Raw genomic sequence first — 18110 nt, 5'->3', positions numbered from 1 at the left:
AACAGTTATCGAGTCATTCTTTTTTTTTTTTTGGACGTAAAAGGAAAGATAAAGACACAATCATCACCATCATCGGAAAAGGCATGCATTTTCGTTATATAATATTATAGATGAATTGCATATACTCTACAAAAATCTATGATCTGAAGAAATCACTCATTTATTAAATCAAAAAAAAAAAAAAAAAAAAAAGAGTGCTGATGATTTTTAATTTTGATTTGATTTGAAATGATCATCATAATGGCTGACTATTGATCAATCTTCTCATTGCCGATGTTGTATAACTTTTACCCGTATTTGGTACAAAACCACGCCAGAGAATCATCCCGGTGGATTTGGAAAGAATCGGGTAAAAAGAAACGAAAATAAGGTCAATGAAGTTGCCCATGTGAAATCTCACTAAGCGAAATAGTGTAACCTTGACAGGGACGGAGTGCATCGGCACTTTACTTGTATTGACAACATTCATATGTTAAAAAAATAAAAAATTGGTAAAATCTTTTTTTTTTTAAATTAAAAAAAAAAGTTAAAATGGTATCATCGAAAAGGTATAAAAGAAAAAAATCGATTTGGACTTTTTTTTTTCTTTCTTTAGTCAATTCAATCATCTACTCTTATAAATCAATCTCTTTATCATGAAATTCAACACTGCTTTTTTCACTATTGTTGCCTTGGCAACTTCTTCTTTGATCAATGCTTTGCCAATGGAAAAGCGTGATGACACCACTCCATACGATATCATCTCTCCTGCTGCTAATGCCACTTTACAAGTGAATCAAAAGTATGTTTATAAAAAAAAAAAAAAAAAAAAGTCATTGAATCATATTAACATTTTTTTTTCTTTAGTGCGGTGATTATATGGAACAAGGGTCCAGATAACTCTCCTATCAATATTGGTCTTGTTGCTGGAGCTGATGCATCTTTATCTTCTAACAGTATTGTGATTGCTGAAAACGTCAGTGGATCTCTTGGTACTGTAGTATATCCTATCCCTTCTTCTCTTGCTAACTCTACTGATGCTTGGCGTGTGGCTATTTCTCATGGTTCTGATCCAATCAAGTATTCTGCTCCTTTTTATATCACAAGTAATGCCAATCAACAAGCTCAACCTTCCTTCACTGCTTCTGCCAACAATGCCGGTTACTCAGCCGTGGCTAGTATCAGTATTTTGGGTCCTAACGGTCAACCACTTCACGTAAGCAGTAGTGATGCTTCTTCTGTTGGTGCGTTTGTTGTGTCTTATATGATTGTACCTATCGTCATTATCAGTTACATCTTGATGTAAAGTTTTTTTTTTTTATTTATCATCATCTACCCTTATTGTTTATTTATATGTATAGTATATCATCATTTTTACATAACATTTTTTAGATCTTTTTTATTTTATTTTATATACCATTCCCTTCATTATTCAAATACGTCTCCCTTATTCCCTTTTATTTAGACTTATATTAGATTTCATTATTATTATTACTTACCTATTATTTTTTTTTATTAATCATTATTTCCTATTACCTTTGTAAATGATACTATTTTATCTATCTTATCAAATAAACCATTGATCATTTTTATTTTGTATATTTCCAACAGAGCCTAAAATTATTATCCAAATTGGGAAGAACGATAAGTACCTTCCTATATATTTCACTATAATAGAGTAATCATCATCGCCATAGAATATGTATATGTATGTTTATTTTGTATTTGGAATAGAAAAGATAAGATGTAACCAGACTAATAATAACAATAAAAATAATAATATATAATATACAATAATAACTTCAATAATCATATATTGAAAGGTATAAAGAGAAAAACGTAACTATGTATAGATGGTGATAAAAAAGATGTATGTGTAGAGAGAATGGGGGATAGAGATCATGATGTACGTTTGGTAGGAGCTTCGACTTTGATTTCGCAAGGTTGATCAAACTGATCCAAGGTGATCTTGATGAATTGATCGTTGAAGGCCTTTTTCGCATCCTGTTGGTGTTTGAAGACAACAAATCCGTATCGTAACATCTTGAATGTTTCTGGGCACTAGTACAAAACGAATAGAAATTGATTTGAAGAAGGAAAAAAAAAAAAAAAAAAAAAAAAAGGTAATGTGAATATTCCAAATAATAAGGCGAAAAAAAAAAATCATATACTTACTCTTAATACTTTATATTCAACTAAATCACCATATTCACCTAGAGCCTTGAAGACTTGTCTACTTTGAGCCAGAGTAGAAAGTTCTTGATTTACCCGGAAAAATGCTCGTGTTGGAGTAATGGTACTAGCAGTACTACTTATAATAGATTTCGACATTTGTAAAATGGGTATAGTAAAGAAAAAAAAAAAAAAGAAAGAAAAAAGAAAAAAAGAACTGGAGCCAAAAAAAAAAAAAAAAAAAAAATTGTTGCTTACCATCGGTGCTGGAAATTGACATTGACAACTCTTGATTTTCCTTTAAATATTTAAAATATTAACCCTTCTAATACCATGAGGTTTTTTGTTCCAAAAATCAGATAGTATAAAGATTATATTTTGGATGATAAATTATTTGATGATGAGTGAAATGATACATCACTTTAATAGTATTACTCGATAGAGAAAAGAAAAATAGGTATACGAACGTTAAATTGTTATATATTTTTAGTTTGACAAACTTATAATTACTACTTTTTTTTATATATTCTCTTTTCATGATTGTTATTGAGATAGATAAAAAAAAAGAAAATGATAAATGATTAGGTTGGACCAAGTTCATTTTGGAGGGAAAAAAAAAAAAAAAAGATGGGGAAAAGAAGAGTGTGAATAGGGAAAAAGGATTCTCCATCTACCAATCATATTCATAGATTTCAACATCAGCTTTTGCCATTACTAAAAAAAAATCTTCAGGAACGGTTACTTGTTTGTTTCGTTAAATACTCTTTTGTTTTTTTTTTTCTTATTTTACCCCACATTTTTTTTCTTTTCTCTTTTTATTATTTCCATTAGAATGGTTATTTATAAATCGACTTGTCATCCAGTTGACATATCTCGTTTAGATCTCTTCTCTTTTTTATTTAGTCCTAATGATCAAAATACTAAATTATCTCATGATCGTAAGGTTGTGATTGATGCTGAATCTGGAAAATCATTCTCTTATGCACAAGTAAATTCTCTTTCTCGAAAATTGGCTTCTGGATGGAAAGAAAATGTTGGATTAACAAAAGGTGAAATTGTGGCTGTTTTTGCCCCTAATCAATTCGATCATGCTATTTTGTATTTCTCTCTTTTGGCCGCTGGTTGCACAATCACCCCTGGGTAATATATATATATATATATATATATATATCAAACAAAAAAGCAAAATATTTATCTCTTTTTTCTTTTTCTTTTTCTTTTTTTTTTTTTTTTTTTGTATAAAAAAAAAATTTACTAGTAATCCTAATTACACTGAAGGTATTGAATATATTTGAACAAACTAATGAAAAAAAAAAAATATATATAAACATGAATTCACATGTTAATGATTCTTTAATAGATGAATTTCACCATCAAGTTCACACAGCTGGTGCTACAACCATTGTTACCATACCTTCTCTCATACCAGTATTAACCAAGGTGGCTTCCAGAAATAACATTCCTAAAGATCGTATTTTTGTATTTGGTGAACAACAAGTGGAACATGCTCTATGTTTGAGTCAAATCTCTTCTAATCATGAAATAGCCTTTCCTGATAACTCTATCGATCCTGAAAACGATCTAGCTTTTATCATGTTCTCAAGGTAAAAAAAAAAAAAAATCATATTATTATCTTTATTCAACTCGTCATGTTATATAGTGGTACAACTGGAGTGGCCAAAGGTGTTTGTTTAAGCCATTCGAATTTTGTTTCTCAAGTATTATCAGTCATGACCTTTGAAAAAGAAGACGGTGCTATAGGTGAAATAGATATTATGCTTGCATTTTTACCATTTTATCATATATTTGGATTGACGACCTTGATTCTACGATCTATGTATGCTATGAATCCAGTGATTGTGATGGCTAAATTTGATTTGGAACGATATTGTCAATTGATTGAAAAGTATAAAGTGACAGTAGCAACTCTAGTCCCTCCTATTGCAGTACTATTGGCCAAATCTCCTATTGTTCCCAAGTATGATCTTAGTTCTTTACGTATGGTTACCTCTGGTGGTGCTCCTCTTGGTAAAGAACATATCGAACAGCTTTACAAACGAATCAAGATTCCTGTGCGTCAAGGGTAATCAAATATAAAAACATAGATGATTCAACGAAATATTCATTCACTTTTTTTTCCTAAAAAAAAAAAAAAAAAAAAAAATATTATTAGTTATGGTCTCAGTGAAAGTTGTAGTGGATTTATTTACCAATCAATTAGATCAGGTGATGTGGGTGCTACTGGTAGACTTGTATCTCATGCTCAAGTCAAATTAGTTGATGCGGATGGCAATGGTAAGTATTAGAGTATTAAATGTTAATAGATGAACTCATTTTATTTTATTTTAATTTAGAAATGGGTGATGATGAACCTGGTGAATTATTACTCAAAGGACCTTTCCAAATGAAAGGATATATTAACAACCCAAAAGCCAATGAAGAAATATTTACTGCTGATGGATTTATGCGTACTGGAGATATTGCTAAATATGATAGCAAGACCAAGGAATTTTATATTGTGGATCGTATTAAGGAACTCATCAAATATAAAGGATTTCAAGTAGCTCCAGCTGGTAAAAGATATATATATATTATAAAATGAATTATTTGATAATAACCTTATCTTTTTTTTTTAAAAAAAAAAAAAGAATTGGAATCATTGTTAGTAGGTCATGAATTGGTAGCTGATTGTTGTGTAATTGGTGTATATGATGCAGGACAAGCGACTGAACTTCCAAGAGCATATGTTGTTCTTCAACCATCAGTCAAACCAAGTAAAAGTTTAGCCAAAGAATTGTCTGATTATATTAGTAGCAAGGTAGTAAGTCACAAAAAGTTACGTGGTGGTATACGCTTCGTGGATGCTATTCCAAAAAGTAATTCTGGAAAACTTTTACGACGCGAAATCAAAGAATGGGTCAAAAAGGAGCAAGAACAACAAGAAATACAATCAAAATTATAATCTGTATATTATTAGTTCTTTTATTTTATTGAATAAACAAATGTTTTTAATATATATATTATATAAGTGCGTCTTTTTTTTTTTTTTTTGATTTCCTTCATTATTATGTATCCGACAATATGATCGATCAAATTAATAATGCTGAATAAGTACTTTTTACTTGATTTGTAGCTTTGAAAGTTTGAATTAAGGCATTGATAACTCCGGTTCAACATTTTTTCTTTTTTAGGACGGGTTTCAGTTTTTTTTTTTTTTTATTGTTCTTTTCTTCTTTTCTTCTTTTTCTTCCCCCCAATTAAACTCGTTGACATTGACACGACATTTTTTGACCTTCATGTCAAAAGAAACTGACAAAGAATCAACGACTGCATTTAACAGACAAACTTCAAGCAGTGATGCTTCAACTTGTACAACATTTCAACAACGTTACTTATCATGGTTTCCGAATGCTGGTCAACTTCGTAAAGACCTCAAAGCATCCATTGCTTTACTAATTGGACTAGTTATGGCTTTGGATTTACATACAAGATCTGTTATTGGTCAAACTGTTTTATTGGTTCCCATTGTTATTATATTTTACTTTCCTGTCCGAACTTATGGTAAAGAATTCCCCTCTTTTTTTTTTTTATTTATTTATTGATTTGATTTGACCCTTTTTTTTTTTGTCACGCATATAATAACATATACATATATTTAGGGGTACAAACGGAGGTAAGCATGTATAAAAAGAAAAAGTTGGATGTTATGTTTGGCTGATAACTGATCTCAATACCTTTTTTATTATTATTTTTTTTTCCATACTCTCATGCTGGATATGACAGGCTGTCATTTATGGTAAAAAAAAAAAAAAAAAAAAAAAAAAAAAAAAAAAAAAATATGAAATATACTTTTAAATATTTACCTATTATTATTTTTGTATTACTTAGGTACTTTTGGTGCTTTGATCAGTGGTTTATATAGTTTACTTGGTAAGAAAAATCAAACTATGATAAAAAAAAAAAAAGAATAAATGACTCATGATCCATCTTTTCAGGGACTTATTTGGCCAATCTGGCAAGAGATCATACGAATAAGAATCCAATTCAACCAGGTCCCTCTGCTATCTTGGCTGTTTTTTTGTTCTTTGGTACCTTTATCCTCAATTATGTCCGTATGAAGTTTCATAAAGGTGAAAAAAAAAAATATTCATTGAAATATCAATAGATTGTACAGGCTCCTTATGTATTCGACTATTTTTGTTTTTTTTTTTTTTTTTTTTATATAGCTAATTTTGCCTGTGTCAACGCTTGTATTCTCTTGGCGGTAAAATTCACCTTACTTATATATAAACAAATTGACTGAACTTTTATTTCATTAATATATATGTAGTTTACTATGACTGAAGGTGCTGCTGTACCTATCTTTGCTGCAGAACTAACAGTAAGTAGAATGAAATACTATTCTTTTATGGAAAATAATATTGATTTTTTTTTTCTTATGGTATAGTGGCTCTTCCTTCGTCCAATCGCTACAGCTGGAGCGGTTGCTCTTGCCGTCAATTATTTTTTATGGCCTGATGATAGTGTGGCGAACTATATGCAAGTACTCCAATCCACTTTATCTACATGTGAAATCTTCGTCAAGGAAAATTCGGAAGCATTTTTGAATCTACAATCCAACACTGGTGCATCTTCTTTACCTTCGCTTCAGTCACGACTTCAAGGCATTATGCTTCTTTTGATTGATTGCAAGCGGGCAGTACAACGTGAAGTTATATACAGCAAACTATCCAGCACTGATATCAGCAACTTGACTAAAATTGTGAAAAATATGTATCCTGGCCTTCATGGTCTTGGTCTTAGTGTTATTATGGAAAAAAATTATCTCTCCCAATTGGCAATTGATCCTCTTTTGAAACAGGCCACCGAAAATGACAACGATGCTATGATGGATGAATCTAAACGTATTCGCAATGGATATCAGGATGCTGTGGCATTGATAAAACCTACCAGTGAACGTTTGACAAATGCAACAGTCTCCTGTTTGGAAAAATGCAGATCAAGTCTCAAAAGCTTTCAACCTCGACCAAGACAACCCCTCAACACGTTCTTATGGCCATTCCCTCGATTTACATCTTTTGGAAAAAGTAGTCATCGTCAACATTTATTGGATATGGAGGAAGCGGGCAAGAAATTGGATGATGCAGTGGATGAACTTAACAAGGCTTTGGAGGAATTTGATCAAATACAACGCTCAAAGTCAATGGAATGTTATTCTCAAATTTGTCAACAGAATCCGCATATGGAACAAGAGCAACTGGACAATGAGACTCATGGTGGTTTATCCAAGACGCACGGACCGCTTTACCTCATGTTTCTTTATCAGCACAATATTCGTGATTACAGTTCTCAAGTGAATTCTCTGGCAAATTCGATACAAATACTTCATCAACACAATACTGAACGAAGATTATACTTTCCTCAGATGTCTTTGAAGAAATGGTTCAACTCAAACAACGAAGTGGATCCAACCTTTTTTAACAAAAAACACAGCAACAATAACAACAATTACGATTATGGGCAACAGGATAATAATGGTATGGTTGATACTGCCAATCTCTCTTTGGTACAAACGATGACTCGGAATGATCCCTATAGTGATGATCAAGATGGACGAGAAGGTTTTATCAGAAGAAGAAGTATAACAAGCAATCGCCATCATACTGCTACTAATCCTACATCGTCACAGCATGATTTTCCTTCAAAACTACATATGGATCCTGATGTCTCACCTCCGTCCACCTTTAGTGAACAATTCTTTAATGGGTTATACAAGGTATTTCTCTGGCTCAAGGATATTGACACTACGTTTGCTTTGAAAACTGCTGTTGGTATGGTTCTGTTGGCTATTCCTTCATGGATGACTCAAAATGCTGGATGGTTCGAAAACTGGAGAGGTAAATATGATGAAAAAAAAAAAATTACAAGATATTTATGTTTAACATGTCTTTCCTTTTTTTTTTTTTTTTTTTTTTTTTAGGACAATGGAGTTTGATTACATTATGTCTTTGGATTTTCCCAACTCCTGGTCTATTCCTTTTTGGGTAACGAGATTCATCATACCATTAGAATTGATTACATAATATATATTCATCTTTTTTTTTTTAATATTATTGTTATTATTATTGTAGCCTTTATACTCGTGTCCTTGGTTCCGTGGTTGGTGCTGTTTTGGGAATTGTTGTTTGGGAAATTACAAGAGGAAATCCTTATGGTTTGGCTGTACTTTGTTTTGCTCTCTTTATTCCATTATATCATATCTTTTTCTTTAGTGCAATGTATCGTATTGTTGGTTTAATGGGAAAAATTACAATGGTTTTAGTAAGTATATGAAAGAAAGAAGGAAAAAATGATCCATTATTTTCTGTTATTAACGAAATTTCATCTTTTTTACGGGGTACAGGTGGTTGTTTATGCCTATAATGCAGAGTTAGAAGGTGGTAATTCATTTGAACCTGTATGGACAATAGCTGGAAAGGTAGGTTACATGCCAAAAAGAAGAAGAAAAAAATTAGTTGATGATGTCTAATGTTTATTGATATTTATAATTAGCGATTGTTGGCGGTGGTGATTGGTATTGCAGCAGCAGGTCTCTTATTACTTTTCCCAGCTCCAGTACAAGGACGTATTGAATTACGAAAACGACTGGCTACAACGATTCGCGATATTGGTCGATTATATGGAATTGTTACAGCCGAAGTAACATCCACCAAAGTCATTGGTGAAATAACAGCACATCAACAAAAAGCATTTCGCAAAAAAGCCTTGGAAATTCAACGACAATTAGCTGATGAACGCAATCTTCTTGCCCATTCCAAGTATGAACCTCCGTTACGTGGAAAGTTTCCTGTCAAAAAATATTCTCAAATTTTGGAAACTGTTGACAATCTGGCTGCTCTTGTGCATAGTATGGTAATATATATATTTATAAAATGTCAAAATTATATAAATATGAATTAATATCTTTTTTTTTTTTATCTATTTTAGGGTTTTGCACTTCGAAAAGTTAAAATGGAGTGGAGAAAAGAAATTGCAATGACTCTAGCACAAGAACGACGAGAATATGTAAGTTACATTTTGATGAATCATCATATATATGTCCATTTATCTAAACCAATTCTTTTTTTCTTTTTTTATTTGGTATCTTGGATGAAAATGAAAGCTTGCTTCCATTATGACAACATTGAAACTTTTATCGGCAACTTTGGCAGCCAAAACACCTTTACCACCTTACCTTATTGAACCGAATGAAGCCAGAATGCGATTTGGCAAGATCTTGGAAAACCGAATTGCCATTCGTGGAGCTCATGTAGAAGATTCATCCTTCCCAAGTTATAGTACGTATCTAATGACTGGATCCGCTTTTGTCACAGAATTACAAACGGTAAGAACAAAAAGAAGAAAAAAAAAAAAAGGATGTACTCATTTGACAATTAATATGTATATTTATTATTTTAGTTATTGGAAGTGGTGACAGACTTGGTAGGTGTTGAAGATCCTGAAGAATGGCTTCTCTTACATGCATAGATTTTTAGACAGTTATATAATATAGTTTTGATTTATTTATTTTTTTTTTTTTATATAAAATGCATAATAAAACATTACTTTATCTTTCAATTTACCGTAGTACACTTAAGCTCTTTTTCAATCACGTGAAAATCATAGTGTTACAATGTTACAATGTGAAAATAAAACTTTATCCGACTTGACAAATCCTTAAAGCATTTTTTAAACCGCCACGGGATTTTCGGTATAAAAAGGAGGCTTTACAAGAAAGGAATCCTTTTTTTTTTTCTCACCAGTGTTTTCCTCTTTTTTTTTTTTTTTTTTTTTATATCTATATATATTCCATGGTGTTTCATTCCTCATTACCATCTATACAAGTTCCTACTACTGGTGTTGTCGAGTTCTTATTTGAAAACCGGAATAATGTTCCTGACAATCAACCCATTCTCATTGATGCTCATAGTGATCGTACCATTACTTTTGGACAATTGAAACAAAATATTCTTCAGTTTGCTGCTGGTCTACAAGATCATTGTCAATTCAAAACAGGTGATGTGCTTGCTATTTTTGCTCCTAACTTGGTAAGTCATTATGAAGGAAAGTGGGGTTTATATAAGAAAAAATATACATGCTGATCCAAATATGACCTCTTTTTCTTTTTTCTTTCTTTTTTTTTTTTTTTTTTTTTTTTTCCTTGATAGGTTGACTATCCCATTCCACTTTTAGGTGCTTTGGCAGCAGGTATATTTAATAAAACAATGTGTATATGCAAATTAGTTATCCTTCTTCATGATTTAATTTTATTTAATTTTATTTTATTTTATTTTTTAGGTGGAACTACTACACCAGCCAATCCTGCTTATACAGTCAAGGAACTTACACATCAAGTCTCTTTATCAGATGCAAAAGTGATTGTGTGTTCTCCTGAAAATGTGGAAGTTGCTTTAGAAACTGCTAAAAATTGTGGTTTGGCCAAGAACAATGTATTTGTATTTGGTGAAACAGTAGTCAAAGGTGTTCAACCCTATACTCATGTTTTACTCCCTGGACGCCAACTGGATCGCCCTGCTACTATTATTAATCCTGCAGATGATGCTTCTTATTTATGCTTCTCAAGTGGTACAACAGGTCTTAGCAAAGGTGTACATAGCACGTAAAGTTTAAACACTAAACATAACTGATAACATATTAACGATAATACCTTCTTTTATGTTTCATAGGCATACAAACATCACTGCTAATATTCTACAAATCAATAGCCTCCTTGGTCCTCATCTCAGTCCAAAAAAAGATCGAATCCTTGGTGTACTTCCATTTTTCCACATCTTTGGTTTAACCGTAGTGATCCATATGTCTCTCTTTTGGGGTATTCCTTTGGTGGTCATGACCAAGTTCGACCTAGTCCACTTTTGCGAAACAGTTCAAAAACACAAGATCAGCTTCTCATGTTTAGTACCTCCCATCTTACTTTTACTTGCCAAACATCCTGTGATCAGTAATTATGATTTGAGCTCGTTACGTTATGTGATGTCTGGCGCTGCCCCGCTATCTGCTGAATTAGGTGATGATGTACAAGCTCGTCTTCCAAATCTAAAAGTGACTCAAGGTTATGGTTTGACTGAAACTTCTCCTGTCTTGACAGCTGGTCCTCTCGATAATATTCGTCCTGGTAAATATATATAAATATATATTATAGAAAAATATCTTTTTGTTAAGTAATTATCTTTTTCTTTTTTTTTTTATTTAACTAGGTACAAGTGGTATTCTGGTTCCCAATGTCTCCATTAAAATTATAACTGAGGATGGAAAAGGTAATAAAGAAAAAGAAAAAAAAAAAGGAAAAATTCTATCATATCAATTTGGAACAATTATATGATGGGCTAATCTTTTTTTTTTTATTTTTATTTTTTATATTATATTCTCCATTTATAGAGGCTGGTATCAATGAAAGAGGGGAACTATGGTGTAAAGGACCAAGCATTATGAAGGGATATATCAAGAATCCTGAAGCTACTGCCGATTGTATTGATAGTGAAGGATACTTCCATACAGGTGATATTGCCATCGTGGATGAACATGGTCACTATTCTATTGTAGATCGTATCAAAGAATTAATTAAATATAAAGGTTTCCAGGTAAAAAAAAAAAAAAAAAAAAAAAAAAAAAAAAAAAAAAAAAAAAGATGAAAATCATACTTGGTATTTGGATGATACAAGCAGATGAATTGATCATTATGATTTTCACAAATAGGTGCCACCAGCAGAACTAGAAAGTTTATTAGTAAGCGAATATCAAAAAAGAAATGTTAATATGAAGTACAAAGTTAAGAATGCTAACTTTTTTTTTTTTTAATTCTCACACATTAGTTAACATCTCCCATTGTTGCTGATTGTGCAGTTATTGGTGTATATGATACCTCCCAAGCAACTGAACTTCCAAGAGCTTATGTGGTGTTACAACCATCCGTCAAAGCAAGTGATGCAGTTGCCAAAGAATTGATGGATTTTGTTGCTAGCAAGGTTGTACAATACAAAAGGTTACGTGGTGGTATTCGCTTTATTGATGCTGTACCCAAATCTGCAAGTGGTAAGTTATTACGAAGGGTGATCAAGGATTGGGTCAAGAAAGAAGAAGAAGAAAACTCTGTCTCCAAAGCCAAATTGTAGAACAAATTGTTTGGTAGTATAGATTAGTTCTTCTTTGATTTTATTTGTATTTATTTGATTTATTTTTTTTTTTTTTATCTTCAATAAACAATTCCATTTTGAATATCGATTTTTGTAATTTATATAGTCAGGCAGCTCAAGCATCGGTATTGAAAAATTAGTTTATAAAGAATTTAACTTTTTCTTTTTTTTTTCTTTTCTTTTCTTTACACTTTTTTTTTTTTGAAAACTTCACCATGAATACATTTCTATAATTATCAAGGTAATTAGGAACGAAAAAAAAAAGAGAGAAAACAAAAGCATCTGTACACAACTAACTGTCCTTATTTTATTGTATATTTTATAGCATGCTTTTACTATCTGTCTCTCTGCAATTATTCTTTGGTTTATAGGTAGGACGCATTGGAATGGATAAATAAAAAAAAAAAAAAAAAAAAAAGAATGGAACTCATAGTAATAGTTTTAACTAACATCCCTTATTCTTTAGGTTACCATTTATCCATATAACAAATATTCAATGATCTCTTGTTGATGTCAATGACTCAATGACAACAACCTAATGGCTTGTTTACAGTACCTCCTTTTGAAACCAAAATATCAATGATTATTCATGAGAATGGTCGATACCGTCTTTAGTTTATTTTTATTCCTTTTAATATATACAATGTTTTTATTTTTGATCATCCTCGTCAATAAACCTTATCTTTTATTATCATTATTATTAAACTTACTTGTTTCATTCTGCTTTGTTAACTCTTTTTTTTTTTTTTTTTTGATGAACTGAAACTCAAATTTATACTTATCTTTCTTATAATATGGATTTACAGTAATTCTTATCTACAAGCAGTGGAAGACAAAACGGTAGAGATGAACGTTTGTTTACTTGCATGAGTCACGCGTCTCCGTAAGATCGATCTCTTCAATACATCTAACCGGATTCCAACGGACTTCGGTTTCAATCAAAACTGGATGCTATACCAGAATACCGGAAAATTGCCGGAATTTTTAAATTGTCTTTATGTAGTAGTTTTCAGTCCAAAAACTATCTACGCCTTCTTGGCTCAGTTGGCAGAGCGTCTGCCTAGTAAGCAGAAGGTCGTGAGTTCGATTCTCACAGAAGGCATTTACTTTTGCCCATTGTTACAACGATCGACGTTTCCTTTTTTAGCTAAAGGCTTTCTTTTTTTGTTGTTGTTGTTGTTAAGTTTTTTTTTTTTTTTTTTTTTTTTTTGTTACTTGCTAGATAATTGTTTTCTAGTGTTAAGGATTTTTTTGTACTTATCGAGGATGATTGATTTACAGAATTGATGAATGATATTATTAAAATAATAATATCAATGATATTTGATATGTAGTGAGCACCATTTCTTTTTATATAAAAAAGAACAAAACGTATCTTAATAAAAAAAAAAAAAAAATCCAAATATGGTATTGGATTGATGTTTGTAATCACAGTTAATGATGATCAGATAAAAAAATAAATAGAAGATACCAAATGACTTGATGAGTTGGTATATAAGTAAATAGAAATAATAATAAAAAAAAAATAGCTAGATGTTTATTAAGATGATTAAAACTAGTGGATGATTATTTCCAATAGAGTGGCCAATAAGATTTATATATTTTATTTAAAAAAAAATTGACACTGACTATTTTTATTTTGATATGGGTTATTTATACTATTTAATATTCATATGTATTTAGGCGAGTAGATGATTTTGTATAGCTTGCATTTTGAGTATTTGTATCATATTAATCCGATTGTCTTTTTTTTTTTTTTTTTTTTTTTTTTGCAGATTGTTATAAATTAAAAAAAAAAGTGTGAGATTTAAAAAAAATGTGAGATTTGATTTTATTTTTTTTTAGAGGTACAACTGAATGAGATATAAAGCCAATTCAAAATAGGACAAGTAACTGTAAAACAGGAGAATTTTGTAATATACGCTTAACCAAGGTCCGTTTCAGTCAAACTATATTCACAAAATATATGAGTAAATTCCAGGTAAGTTTATCAGTAAAAACTGAAAAAAAAGGTAAATGAATTGATTCAGAAAAATAAAAAAAAAAAGAATGTATAATGTATTTATATAAAACTAAATATAAATATAAGTGAAACTAGACGAGTAGTAATACACTGAGTAAAAAAAAAAAATAAAAAAAGGAAAAGGAAGTAGAAAAAAAAATAAGAACATGAATGGAATGGAAGGAATGAATGAATGAATGAGCAAGGGAAAGAAAAAGAAAAAAAAAAGTAGATTCCCCCCTCGAGTCCAGAGGAGTGTGAAATAAAATTTAATTCTTCACCCCCCAAGCCCCTTCACCGTGTGTCATTATCAATATAATGATATTGATGATGATTGATCGTAGAGAGCACCAGTTCTTTTTATAAAAAAGAAAAAAAAATAGATGTCTTGAATAAAATGATCACTCTTGATGATGATCAAATAAAATAATTTGAGTCAAGTACTTGATGATTGCTCGATAATAATAAAATAAAGATAAAACTTAGGATGCTTAATTCCTTAAGAATGGCCAATATGATTATGGTTAAAAAAAAAAAAAACCTTTTATTCGAAAAAAGAGATAAAAAATTGATAATGATAAAGAAAGGTGGATATTTATACTAAAAAAAATAAATAAATAAATAAATCGGACATTTTTCAAACAAAACTTGGGATGATTGATTCCTTTAGATGGTTTGATTTTCAAAGTTCTATCTTTGGGGTTTTTATCTTTTAAATACGCATAATTTTATTTTTCTTTTCTTTTCCATTGACTTTTTATAGTGTAGTCATAATTAGTATATACTTTTTATTCAATAAAGCTTTTTTTTTTTCAATTTCAAATAGACGTAGTCAAACCATTTATTGTTATTATTATTATTTTTCAGAAAAAAATCAGTTAGATAAATACAGTAACGATCAGACATCGTGATGATACATAAAAAAAAAAAATAACAACAACATAAAGCTATAATAAAAATAATAATACTAATAAAAACATAATAAATAAAACTAGATAATCTATCTATTCGTCATCTTCGTCATCATCTTCCAAGCCAGCTTGTTCATCATCATCTTCATCATCACCCCCACCAATATCACGATGAATTAAAGGTTTGATTAATCGATCAAAATAAGGATGTTCGCCTTGAGGATTAGAGCGTTGGACTTGATCAAAGTAATGGACATAGACATTGCCATCCTTGCGACCAAGAGGACTATTTACGACGTAATCAGACAAATTGAAGGCATCTACCAGAGGAATAGCTTGATCACGCACAGCCTTACACAAGGCATTCACTTGACCACGGACAAATTCAATTTGAGTAGGAGAGAAGTATTCGTATTGTAAGAATGCACCAGCATTGTCTTCAATGGTATAAAGTCCATATAATAAACAAACATCACGCATCACCACTGCTAAATTTCCTTGAAGTTTCGATACACCATCCACAAACCGGTTGAATAAGTAGCTGTAAGAATGAAGTTTGGCTGCATAAAGACGTGATTGTGCTATATAAATATCAGGTTAACTACCTTTTTTTTTTTTTTTTTTTTTTTTTTTTTTTTAATTCCTCTATTATAGTTAACTTACAGCATTCTTCATAAGCATCATCTGGGTTTAATCCACGAGCGATACAGGCTTCGAATTCCAAAGCAGCATTCTTGACCACATTGGCACAAACCACTTGCCAGGCTTCAATAAGAAGTTGAGGATCAAGGATATCTTGGGCAGTCTTTGCTGGACAATGTTTACCAATTAATGTCTTCAAATTGTTGATATAACCAACACCAGGAGCCACTATCTTTCCTTTTTGAGCTTCACCGTAAGAGGATATCAAATAACGACCAGCTTGAAGAGTTAAAATGGTATTATCACCTTCCCAAGTACATTGAACAGCAAAATCTTGATACATAGCAGCTAAACCAGTATAAGCAGAGTAACCATGACCACCACAAGATTGTCGACATTGTTCAATAGCATTAAGACAGTTCCATGTACAGAAAGCTTTGAGACCAGCACTAGTAGCGTGGGTTTCTTTGAGAGATTCAACTACTTGATCCAAATCTGGATCGCCTTCACGAGCACCATCTAAACGGGTCATCATACTGTTAAACATTTCAGTCATTTCGGCACCAGTGAAGAGCATGGCAAATGTTTGGGCTAGAAGAGGCATCAATCGACGTTGATGAATTGGATAATCAAGTAATTTGGTTTCAACACCACCAGATTTTGAACCAGCGAATTGACGACGAACAGCAGCATATCGGATAGCAATTGTCAAGGCCTTTTTGGAGACATTTCCACTGTCTACTACCATTGCTACACGACCTTGTAAAAGAGCACCATAGGTAAGTTGTTGTAATTTGGGTTCCTTGACTTCACCATGACGAGATACCTTTGTATGTTTTTGAAGCATGTATCCACGAGGAATTCGGACATTGGTAAATTGAATATAACCGTTATCGATACCATCGCGGCCCTAGATAAAAAAAAAAAAAAAAAAAAAAAAAAAGAATGAGTTGGAAGTTTATGGTGATAAGTATATAATTTTTTTTCTTTCTATCTCTTACCATTTTTTTTCCAATATCACCAATATTAATACCAGGTAAGACATTGTAGGTATTGGGATCACGAAGAGGGACAACAAAAATTTTGGTACCATAACCTTTACCCTTGACAATCAGTTGAGCAAAGACAGCCGCATGAGTTGCACTATGAGCAGCACCACCAATCCACCATTTAGTTGCAGTCAAAGTAGGGGTATGAATAATGAATTGATCAGAAGCTTCATCAAAAGTAGCCGTTGTTTCAAGACCAGGGACATTAGAACCGTGACCAATTTCAGTCATAGCAAAACAACCAATGAATTTACTCATACCTAGGGCACCACGTTCAAACCAATAACCCAGTTGTCCAGGAGTAGCATTACTTTGTAAAGCACCAACAAACAATCCATAATGTACACCAAATCTTGTCCAGAATCCAGGATCCACCATACTGACAACTTCCATTCGTTTCTTGAAGTTTTCAACTGATTCACTTTGAAGATAATGAAGCATGCTTCGGTACTAATCACGGTGTGAGTGAGAATGGAGTTCATATTGTTTTCAGATATTTTGTATTTTTTACCTTTTCTAAAGTACGTTCACGAAGTTGAGCTTTGGTGAGATCATGAATATCGTGCATTTTGAAGAGAGGGTCACGTTCTAGGTCCAACATGATACGTTCTTTGAGCTATACAAAAAAAAAAAAAAAAAATTCAATTTTCTCCAGTCAAAAGTCTGGTATTTTTACTTACTTCAGTAGTTTTTTGGTCACCGTCCAATAAATAAGTCAATTCACGAATATTAAACTTGGCCTTTGCTCTTTCTTCATTCATGCTTCGAACAGGACTATATATAAAGAATAAAAAGAGTTAGTTTTTTTTTTGGTTTGGCTGCACAAAGATCAAGTAGATCTGCTTTTTTTTTTATGAACATTACTCTATAGCTTGAGCATATTCTTCTGTTGCTGATAAAGTTTGTGGTACTGGTTTGAGATGAGTAGACATGGTATATACAATGAAGAAGTCAGGAATAAAAAAAAAAAAAAAAAAAAGAAAGAAAGAAAGAAAAAAGCCTTGGGGAAAAGTAAAAATATATATCAGAATCAAAAAGTTTTTGTATGCGTAAGTAAGAAAACCCCAAATGAGGGATGCCCTTACAGTTTTTCCAATTCCGAAATAAAGCCTAAGAAAGTTGCTTACCCTATTCTTCACGTGCGACCATTATTGTTCATATC

General features: G+C 31.6%; 6 protein-coding genes and 1 non-coding gene across 7 annotated transcripts; 5 read left to right on the top strand and 2 right to left on the bottom strand.

Annotated features, from left to right (window-relative positions):
- Positions 1–768: 768 nt before the first annotated feature.
- On the top strand, positions 769–1625 carry BX664DRAFT_337530 (uncharacterized protein). The gene has a single exon (XM_051546250.1). It carries the CDS (start codon positions 1017–1019, stop codon positions 1197–1199), a length of 183 nt encoding a protein of 60 aa, XP_051398086.1. The 5' UTR covers positions 769–1016; the 3' UTR covers positions 1200–1625.
- Positions 1626–1674: 49 nt separating this feature from the next.
- Positions 1675–2337, bottom strand: BX664DRAFT_337528 (uncharacterized protein). Its single transcript, XM_051546249.1, has 2 exons — positions 2155–2337; positions 1675–2040 (listed from the first exon to the last, which is right to left on the bottom strand). The coding sequence occupies exons 1-2, from the start codon at positions 2308–2310 to the stop codon at positions 1879–1881; spliced, it is 318 nt and encodes a 105-aa protein (XP_051398085.1). The 5' UTR covers positions 2311–2337; the 3' UTR covers positions 1675–1878.
- A 522-nt stretch (positions 2338–2859) lies between these two features.
- BX664DRAFT_283378 (uncharacterized protein) lies at positions 2860–5151 on the top strand. The gene is made up of 7 exons (XM_051541597.1): positions 2860–3291; positions 3410–3429; positions 3512–3755; positions 3812–4234; positions 4325–4446; positions 4506–4724; positions 4800–5151. The coding sequence occupies exons 1-7, from the start codon at positions 2984–2986 to the stop codon at positions 5111–5113; spliced, it is 1650 nt and encodes a 549-aa protein (XP_051398084.1). The 5' UTR covers positions 2860–2983; the 3' UTR covers positions 5114–5151.
- A 1336-nt stretch (positions 5152–6487) lies between these two features.
- On the top strand, positions 6488–9161 carry BX664DRAFT_366267 (uncharacterized protein; the record flags this gene model as incomplete). The annotated part of the gene is made up of 7 exons (XM_051548516.1): positions 6488–6532; positions 6599–8048; positions 8132–8195; positions 8283–8472; positions 8555–8629; positions 8704–9058; positions 9139–9161. 7 exons carry the CDS (start codon positions 6488–6490, stop codon positions 9159–9161), a joined length of 2202 nt encoding a protein of 733 aa, XP_051398083.1.
- An 810-nt stretch (positions 9162–9971) lies between these two features.
- BX664DRAFT_337521 (uncharacterized protein) lies at positions 9972–12412 on the top strand. Its single transcript, XM_051546248.1, has 8 exons — positions 9972–10238; positions 10359–10398; positions 10489–10810; positions 10878–11326; positions 11409–11468; positions 11590–11792; positions 11908–11937; positions 12024–12412. Exons 1-8 carry the CDS (start codon positions 10002–10004, stop codon positions 12321–12323), a joined length of 1641 nt encoding a protein of 546 aa, XP_051398082.1. The 5' UTR covers positions 9972–10001; the 3' UTR covers positions 12324–12412.
- A 961-nt stretch (positions 12413–13373) lies between these two features.
- BX664DRAFT_t97 lies at positions 13374–13446 on the top strand. Its single transcript has one exon. It is a non-coding gene; the product is annotated as a tRNA-Thr (tRNA).
- A 1730-nt stretch (positions 13447–15176) lies between these two features.
- BX664DRAFT_283369 (acyl-CoA dehydrogenase/oxidase C-terminal) lies at positions 15177–17907 on the bottom strand. The gene is made up of 6 exons (XM_051541596.1): positions 17813–17907; positions 17629–17722; positions 17460–17564; positions 16901–17398; positions 15921–16809; positions 15177–15838 (listed from the first exon to the last, which is right to left on the bottom strand). Exons 1-6 carry the CDS (start codon positions 17878–17880, stop codon positions 15351–15353), a joined length of 2142 nt encoding a protein of 713 aa, XP_051398081.1. The 5' UTR covers positions 17881–17907; the 3' UTR covers positions 15177–15350.
- Positions 17908–18110: the final 203 nt, after the last annotated feature.

The sequence above is a fragment of the Halteromyces radiatus genome (assembly GCF_025201355.1).
Source record: "Halteromyces radiatus strain CBS 162.75 chromosome Unknown BX664scaffold_6, whole genome shotgun sequence".
Classification (NCBI taxonomy): Eukaryota; Fungi; Mucoromycota; class Mucoromycetes; order Mucorales; family Cunninghamellaceae; genus Halteromyces; species Halteromyces radiatus.
This window is presented reverse-complemented; position numbering and strand designations above follow the sequence as displayed.